Source organism: Pan paniscus, chromosome 15 (genome assembly GCF_029289425.2).
Source record: "Pan paniscus chromosome 15, NHGRI_mPanPan1-v2.0_pri, whole genome shotgun sequence".
Taxonomy (NCBI): Eukaryota; Metazoa; Chordata; class Mammalia; order Primates; family Hominidae; genus Pan; species Pan paniscus.
Window position 1 is genome coordinate 21,570,535 of NC_073264.2, and position 10,128 is coordinate 21,580,662.

Here is a 10,128-nt window from a genome sequence, read left to right on the forward strand (position 1 = left end):
AAGCTGGACAGTACTAGAAAACTGTATTTTAAAATACTAAATTAAATTATTTAAGAGAATTGTAACTTTAGGGAGAAAACAAAAAAGTGTAAAATAGTTGAATTTTTATTGCATATATTCATATACTAAAAAATTCACCCATTTTAAGTAGACATTTCAATTATTATTATATTTGCATAGTTGTGCAACCATCACCACAATCTTATCAATCCATTTTCATCACCACAAAAAGAAACATCATGCCCATTTACAGCAAGCTTTGGCCAAAAGCTAGCACTAATATCCTTTCTGTCTCTATAGATTTGCCTTTACTGGACTTTTTCTTTTTTTTTTAATTTTATTATTATTATACTTTAAGTTTCAGGGTACATGTGCTTTTCTATAAGTAGAATTATATAGCCTGTGGTCTTTTGTGTCAGACTTATTTTACTAAGCATAATGGTTTTGAGATTCATCTGTTTTAGTATAATTAGGTATAATTTTTTTAAAATAATAAAATCAGTCAAAATTGAAATTATTTTCTTCAAATGGCTAGAAGAAAAAGAAAAGCAAATATTTACTTTAGCAAATTATTTTTATATTAAGTAATACATATCATATATGCATGGGCAAGAGTAGAAATGTTTATATTCAACTACTTAATAAAATGAGTCTTGGTTAATTCCTTTCATAAGAGGGGTTTATACGAAAAATTCCCAGGATTGTAATCTTGGATTTACACAAATGACATAGATTCAACACATACCCCCTCAGTGCCAATCTTCTGCCTTGCCAGGAGCTTATACCTACACCATCTCACCTAATACTCATGACCTCTTGGGGGTGGTTCTGCCTCTATGACCTGGGAAGATTTACTTAATTATGTGGATCTTGATTTTTCATTTACTAAACAAGATGTGTAGAATAATAGATTACGAAGTTCTCTCTCAGCCCTAATATATTATTCTACTTTCAATTTCCTTCAGAGCATATCATAAATTATTTAGTAACAGTAATTATTATAAAATGTACAATTGATTATTCAATGGAAAGAAAATTGTTCTCATTAATAGAATTATCTAAGCCATATGATAATTTATTTTCCTTAATCTACATAGCTTTTGTACACTCAAGTATTATAATAGGTATACTGTATTAAGTGTAGACTAGAGAAACAGTTTTAGAAAGCATGCTTACAAAGGGAGAAGAGTAATAAGAGAAGCAAATGCTGAGAAAGCCATCAACATAAATTAATGCCAGCTTTTCCTCTGAAATAAAAGGCCAAAATAAAGCTTTTTAAATCAACTTATGTTTAATTGTATTGATTTCTTACCCAAGTTTTTCTGTTGTCACTGTATCACAGAGCATAAAATCCCATGTAGCAAAGCTATTCACCCTCAAATTACAGCTGTTATCTTCATTCTGTCTAGCAATTGTCAACTCTTGTTGTTTTCCCAAGTATATCTAGTTATTGTTACTGCTGTTATAAAAGTCTCAAAAGCAAAATTCTTGCTCCTTTACATGACAAGCATGCAACACAACCCTGTAAAGCAGGTGTGGCCACCCATGCAGCCTCCTCCAGGGCCACAGCCTGTCATTGAGTACCCATTCAGTGTGTTCCTACAGGTTGACCTACAGGAAACTTACATCATCTTTATCTTTATTTTCTCTAATTTGTTACCATTATCCATTTCTCAAAAATATCTAAGATATGAAAACAATAGAGGTAGTTACGTTTGGATGATGATAATACAATATTTTCACAGAAAACTGAGGAAGAATGCAAACAAGGAGAGAATTACAGGTCATTGGAGAAAAGAAACCAGTCACTTCCTACTCATCTAAATATCTTAATCCAGTCTCCTTTCTAAACATATCACTCTTGATATGCACTGCTCTTCATTCTTTTCCTTTTATAGATGCTCACACATTTTCTACTCCTCATTCTTTTTTGTTTGCTTACCATAAAAATTGGTTTTTACAAGTGTTTTGAAGATAATACAACCAAGCCTGAAGTCATATCTAAAAGTGTCACTTGAAATTGATCTCTGTTTTTCTGAACCTCTTAAGACATTTTGCATACAACCTTGTACCAAATTACATGTTTTCTCACATGGCTCATTTGCTATTTTTTGTTTGATAATCATGCCTCTCTAGATTGTAAACTCTCTAGATATAGGGCATTCATTCCGTATGAGAAAATAATGCAGTTAATTGTAACACAGAGGGATGATCCCAACATACTTGTTGAATCATATCCCCAAACCCACTCATATGGACCATACAAATTCAATCAATAATTAATACTTTGGCTGTAAATATATAGCAATTTAATTTTTGAGACAATATGGTGTATTGGTATAAGCCCAGATTCTGGTGTCAAACTAACTCAGCTTGAATACTAGCTCTCATCCATGTTAGCTGTGTAGCCATGAATACATCATTAACTATTTGAATGTCACAGTTTCCTTACATGCAACATGAAGAAAAAAATAGCACTTACATCATGGTATTGTTATGAGCATTAAACAAATTAATGTATATGAAACACTTAGAATGGAGCCTGGCACATACTAATCATTTAATTGTTGTTGACCACTTTCGATCACTCTAGATTCTACGAACATTGTCTAAAAAACTGAGTAACAATGATTTAGTGTTAAACTTTACATCCAAATAGAAGTAATACATTAGGACTAAATCACTTTACTATTTACTTCTAAACCACCACATCTGTACACATATACACAGTGCACAAGCTCCTCACTGTGAACAATGGTAACACAGAGGATTTGAAAAAACAAGCGCAAACAATCTGAAGCTGAGTCCATGTTTCTTGTAATTCTCAGTACAGGGATACCTGAGAGATATTGCTGGTCTGGTTCCAGACCACTACAATAAAGTGAATTTCACAATAAAGTGAGTCACAATTTTTTTGGTTTCCTAGTATATATAAAAGTTATGTTTATACTTTACTGTGGTCTGTTAAGTATGTAATAGCGTTATGGATAAAAAACACACATACCCTAATTTTTAAAAGTGTTAATGGTTATCTGAGCCTTTAACAAGATGTAATCTTTTTGCCAGTGGACAGTCTTGCCTCAATGTTGATGAGTGCTGACTGATCAGGGAATTGGTTGCTGACAGTTGCAATGGATGTGGCAATTTCTTAAAATAAGACAATAATAAAATTTGCCACATCAATTGACTCCTTATTTTACAAACTATTTATTTGTAGTATATGATGCTATTTGATAGCATACAACCCAATTTAGAACTTATTTCAAAATTGGAGCCAATCATCTTAAACCTTGCAGCTACTTTATCACCTACATTTATGGAATATTCTAAATCCTTTGTTGTTCACAGCATCCTCTCTAGGAGGCGGTTCCATTCCCACCACCCCCCAAAGAAAACAGTTTATTTGCTCATTCATAAGAAGCAGCTTCTCATGTTTTAAAGTTTTGTCATGATATTGCAGCAATTCAGTCACATCTTCAGGACTCTCTTCTAATTCTAGATCTCTTGCTATTTCTACCACATTTGCAATTACTTTCTCCGTGGAAAGCCTTCTTCATGGGAAGTCTTCTCCATGGAAGTCTTGAACTCTTCAAAGTAATCCATGAGGACTGGAATCAGCTTCTTCCAAACTCCTGTTAATGTTGATGTTTTGATCTCCTCCCATGAATCATAAATGTTCTTAGTGGCATCTAAAATGGCGAATTATTTCCTGCAAGTTTTAAGTTTACTTTGCCCAAATCCATCAGAGAAATCATTGTCCCTATGGCAGCTACAGCCTTATAAAATTTCTTAAATAATAAGATTGAAAATGAAAATTACTCCTTGCTCCATGGGCTGCAGAATGGATGTTAAATCAGCATGCACGAAAACAACATTAATTGGATTGCACATCTCTGGCAGAGCTCTTGAATAACTAGGTTCATTGTCAATGAGCAGTAATGTTTTCAAATGAATCTTTTTTTTCTGAGCAGCAATTCTCAGCAGTGGTCTTCAAATATCCAGTAAACAATGCTGTAGACAAATGTGCTGTCATTCAAGCTTTGCTGTTCCATTTATAGAGCACAGGCAGAGTAGATTTATCATAATTCATAAAGGCCTTGGATTTTTGGAATGGTAAATGAGCATTAGCCTCAACTTAAAATCAACAGCTACATTAGCCTTTAACGGAAGAATCAGCCTGTTTTTTGAAGTTTTGAAATCAGACATTGGTTTCTCCTCTCTAGCTATCAAAATCCTAGACAGCATCTTCTTCCAACAGAAAGCTGTTTCATCTATATTGAAAATCTGTTGTTTAGCATAGCCATCTTTATCAATGATCTTAGCCAGATATTCTGGATAACTTTCTGCAGCTTCTATATCAGCACTTGCTGCTTCACCTTGTAGTTTTATGTAATAAGAATGGCTTCTTTCTTTCAACCTCATGAACTAACCTCTGCTAGCTTCAAACTTTTATTCTGCAACTTTCTCTCCTCTCCCAGATTTCACAGAATTGAAGAGAGTTAGGGTCTTGCCCTGGATTAGGCTTTGGCTTAAGGGAATGTTGTAGTTGATTTGAACTTTTATCCGGATCACTAAAACTTTCTCCATATCAGCAATAAAGAGGGTTCACTTTGTTATCATTCATGAGTTCACTGGAGTAGCACTTTTAATTTCCTTTGAGAACTTTTTCTTTGCATTCACAATTGACTAATTGTTTGGTGTAAGAGGACTAGCTTTCAGCCTGTCTCAGCTTTAGACATACTTTCCTCACTAAGCTTAATCACTTCTGGCTTAAAAAACTTTTTTACAGACTTTATTGTTTGGGGCAGTTTTAAGTTCACAGCAAAATTGAGCAGGAAGTACAAGAGTTCCCGTGTGCCCTCTGATGCCACATACAGTCTCCCCCACCATTAACAACCTGAACCAGAGTGGTACATTCGTTACCGCTGGTGAACCTACATTGCACATCATTATCTCCCCAAATTTGTAGTTTACATTAGGATTTACTCTTGATGTTATACATGCTATGGGTTTTGACAACTGTGTTATGTATTTCTAAGTATAGTAGATAAGAATTGTTTCAATACCCTACAAATTCTCTGTACTTCTCTTATTTCTTCATTTCTCCTTCTTCATTCAAACCGCTGGAAACCACTGAACCTTTAACTGTCTCCAGTTTTTTCTTAGTTTATTTCAAATAAAAGACATGCAACTTTTCCTTTTACTTGAACACTTAGAGGCTAATGGAAAGCTATCAATTGGCCTAAATCCAATATTGTTGTGTCTCAAAGAATAGAGAGTCCTGAAGAGAAGGAGAGAGATGAGGGAAGAGTAGGTTGGTGGAGCAGTTAGAAACAACATTTATCAATTGTCTGCCATTCTACATGGGCACGGCTTGTGGTGCCCAAAAATAATTAAAATAGTAACATAAAAGATTACTGGTCACAGATCAAATAACATGTGTAATAATAATAATAAAGTTTGAAATAAATATTTTGGGAATTACCAAAATGTGACACAGAGACATAAAGTGAGCACATGCTGTTGGAAAAATGGTGCCAATAGACTTGCTGGATCCAGGGTTGTCACAAACCCTCAGTTTATAAAACATTAAATAACTGCAAAGGACAATAAAGTGAAACACAATAAAAGAGGTATACCTGTATATTAAAAAGAAAAATTATTTTAAATAAATTTATATACTTTCGTCCATGTATAATTTGCTCCTGATTTGTGTGTGTGTGTGTGTGCTTTTTGTTTGTTTGTTTGCTTATTTAGTTTAGAACCACAGAAAAACCTTCATAAATTACTTCAGAGATGTAGAACAATGTAATTCTTCATTTTCTAAATCTTGTATTCCTTATATATTGGGATAACATAATCTCAGGAAGTGCAGGTACAGAATACTATAATAATAAAAGGCAAAATAAAAAGTAATTAATTAGTATCTAATCTTTATATGTGAACAAATGAGTAAGAAAGTCAAGATCCATTGATAAGAGTATGATTTTATGGAATAAACAATAGAAAATGGAGCTTCTACTTCTTCAAATGATTTGTAATTACTGCATAGTAACTGTTTCAAAGTGATATAATATTTAAGCTAATCTCTGTGTTGATATATTTAAAATTATATGATCTCATATCATCAACTATTATCACCAACTAATAGAAATAAGAAAATATTGGTGTTAACTGTGACTTATTTTTTTAATTCTCTTTGTATATAAAGAACTTCTGGAACCTTTCTGAGTTGAGTAAATGGATCTTAAAAATGGATCTCTAGTGACCGAGTTTATTTTACTAGGATTTTTTGGACGATGGGAACTTCAAATTTTCTTCTTTGTGACATTTTCCTTGATCTACGGTGCTACTGTGGTGGGAAACATTCTCATTATGGTCACAGTGACATGTAGTTCGACCCTTCATTCTCCCTTGTACTTTCTCCTTGGAAATCTCTCTTTTTTGGACATGTGTCTCTCCACTGCCACAACACCCAAGATGATCACAGATTTGCTCACTGACCACAAGACCATCTCTGTGTGGGGCTGCATGACCCAGATGTTCTTCATGCACTTCTTTGGGGGTGCTGAGATGACTCTTCTGATAATCATGGCCTTTGACAGGTATGTAGCCATATGTAAACCCCTGCACTATAGGACAATCATGAGCCACAAGCTGCTAAAGGGGTTTGCGATACTTTCATGGATAATTGGTTTTTTACACACCATAAGCCAGATAGTTTTAACAATGAACTTGCCTTTCTGTGGCCACAATGTCATAAACAACATATTTTGTGATCTTCCCCTTGTGATCAAGCTTGCTTGCATTGAAACATACACCCTGGAATTATTTGTCATTGCTGACAGTGGGCTGCTCTCTTTCACCTGTTTCATCCTCTTGCTTGTTTCTTACATTGTCATCCTGGTCAGTGTACCAAAAAAATCATCACATGGGCTCTCCAAGGCACTGTCCACATTGTCTGCCCACATCATTGTGGTCACTCTGTTCTTTGGACCTTGTATTTTTATCTATGTTTGGCCATTCAGTAGTTTGGCAAGCAATAAAACTCTTGCTGTATTTTATACAGTTATCACACCCTTACTGAATCCGATTATTTATACCCTGAGAAATAAGAAAATGCAAGAGGCCATAAGAAAATTACGGTTCCAATATGTTAGTTCTGCACAGAATTTCTAGATGTTAGCACTATATAATTAACTTTTAAATGCTATGATGATAAGATAGTTTGAATAGATTATGTATAATGCATCATTTCACTTTTCTTATGTTATAATAATAACGCATAAAGACAATACTAAATTACTATAAATTTTACATTTAAGACTTTTATAAACATAAGGATAATTACAGATCTGCAGCAAAATAGACATAAAAATAGACATAAATAAACATAAAAAGATTATTGAGGATTTTTATCATATACATTCAATATATTCATTAATAAAGAAACAACTGTAAATGAATACATGAATATATGAATATTATTAGAGGTTATTTTAATATATATTGATAATTAATGTTATTCATAAATTTATACTATTATTAAATGAGGTATCATGAACAAGTCATGAATTAAATAATGTTAACAGAAAAAACAATTCTAGTTTCTTGAATCAATGGAGGCAAAAAGTAAGAATGAGTCCACAAATTCAACAGCACAGTGACTATAAGATGCCAGAGAAAAATGCCAATGGAAGGACAATTTTAGTAGAACTACAAACGAACAGCCCTTTTTGAAACCAAATGCTCTGAGGAATATAAGTAAACACAGCTGACTTTCAAACTTCAATAAATAAAAATAAAAACAAAATCCTTTTTATTTTGTGTAATATACCATGTAGCTTTACCTTTTTAAGGGCTTTACATAAAATTACAGCTAAATTTTCCTCTGGTAGGATTCTAACCTTTATTGATTTATAAGCTAAATCTGATGTTTGTGCATGTTGGAGAGGGAAGTGAGAAGTGCATTCAAAATTTGAAATAGTATGCATTGATAATTAAGCTTATTTTCTCTTAATTAAAGACACCATCATTTCTTGCTTATGCTAGGTGAGCTTTGTAATTAATCCTAAATCAGTTACATAAATCCTTTCTTCCATTCAATGCATTCTCTATAAGCAGCCAGAGTTAGGTCATAAAAATGTAATTCTCAATGTCATTTTCTGGATTAAAACTATTTTATGGCATGAAGACTTAGGTTCAAATTCTCAACTGGCCTTCATAATATGGCTTGCTTCTGGAATTTCGCTCCAATCTATCCTTTTCCATAATAGTAGAGTTACACTGGCCTTCTTTCAAGTTGTTCAAAACACCAGACATCTTGTTAACTGACTTTTTCTAAACTCTTCCCTTTACGTAAAAGAATCTTTCATCTCCTCTTCACCAAGGTAATAACCTCTCAGAAGACCCAGATGAAATATTATATTTTAGATCACTTTTCCTACATGTTCTTTGCCAGTTTAGATTTCTTTATTTTACTCATTTATGGCATGCTACAATTTCCATCCTTCTCATATATTATGGTAATAATTGCTTGTGTAATTATATGTTAATATCTGCTTTGTCTTAGCCTATGAATTCTATAGATCTCTAATATCTAGCACAGATATTGATACATAGTAGTTCATACATAATGAATAAAGAAAAGATGAAATAACCATATTCTAGAATAATAATATTCAATTTAACCTACTACTATGGAGAACATGTATTCTTACTGTGAGATGTGATGTGTTAAAAATATTAGAAGTACACAAGGCATATGGTGCTCGTATACTTCAATAATGGAACTACAGGGATTAGAGCTCTGTAACTAAATCCAAAGAGAATTAAATACATAATAAATTTAAAGCAAATGGGAGAAGAAATACTGCAAGTTTAGAATACTTGCTATTACAAACTACATTGGACTCTTTGCTACATAGTAAACTGCAACAACAAGAAACTTCACAGTCATACATTATAGCACCACCCATATTAAGGAAATTTCAATCATTTAGAAGGTAAAATATGCATCCACTGGTAGATAAGATTATTTTCTAGTTGATAAAATACTGTGTAAAATTTTTCTATCTGTCAGTATAGCACACTCAGGATCCTAAAACTTTTTAGTTACAAAACATCTATGTTTGCTAAAATTATTTAAAACATCTTTTAAATCACTTAAAGCTATTGAAAAAAAATCAAAGTAAATCACACCTGAGGCCCAGTATAAAACTTGAATTCCATTCCAGGAAGGTAAAGCAGCACTGAACCATTGCTCTCTCTGAGAACATCTACACATCCATTGCCTAGATAGAAGTTTGAAATTGGGAAAGCACTGTGCATTGGACTTTGAGGCTGAACAGGGAGGGAATAGATTGGAGGCAATACTGAGGGCTCAGACTCTGAAAAAAAAGTGTAAGAAAGCCAGCCTACCAAAAGCAGACACCAAGAAAAAAAAGTCTGTCTCAACCTTGATTCATGAAGATTAAAGTAAATGCTTTTCTAAGAAGTGTATGGCGGAAGAAAAGACAAATCCTCACTGAAAATAAAGTACCTTCATAGAGATTGATCTTTGAGCCTCAGCCACATAACTCAAGAATCTGACTTGGAGTGACATTAGCCAGATAACACGATGACAACCCACTCATATCCTCCCATAAGAATTCTGAACCCATTCACAGAAAAAAGTCTCTTAGAAGGAGCCTTTGGGTTCAGGCAGAAGGTTGTGGAACACCAATAGATCCCAAAACCTAGGACAGCCATTTTGAGGGAGCAGACCCACATCCAGGTGGCAGACCTGCTAATCATTTTCCTGGGTTCAAACCTGGAAATGGCCACATTTTCTGAAGGGATTGGCTACAGCCCCAAGTGGCTTTGAGCCCACAACCAAAACTATCTGCCAAAGGGGCCAGGAGGAATCACAAGCACCAGTGTGCCTCAGTGGATAGGCTCTAATCACGGAAATCAGTGTCAGCAGTAGACCTGAAAGTTAACCTGTAACTCAGTTCCAGCCCCATTAGTGTTGGTCCTAGCATAGTGCAACTCACACAAAGATCCAGAGGGAGGCACACCCTATTGAACCACTGGGATAAATGAGCTTGCTGGCCTCTGTCCCACAGCAAACTCTAAAGGGGATGTAGG

At 34.0% G+C, this 10,128-nt stretch overlaps 1 protein-coding gene across 1 annotated transcript; it reads left to right on the top strand.

The window, feature by feature from the left end:
• Nucleotides 1-6,240: 6,240 nt before the first annotated feature.
• On the top strand, nt 6,241-7,179 carry LOC100983379 (olfactory receptor 4L1). The gene has a single exon (XM_003811715.2). It carries the CDS (start codon nt 6,241-6,243, stop codon nt 7,177-7,179), a length of 939 nt encoding a protein of 312 aa, XP_003811763.2.
• Nucleotides 7,180-10,128: the final 2,949 nt, after the last annotated feature.

Coding starts and splice junctions, on each gene's coding strand:
- LOC100983379 (XM_003811715.2), top strand. CDS start 6,241: ATGGATCTTAAAAATGGATCTCTAGTGACCGAGTTTATTTTACTAGGA.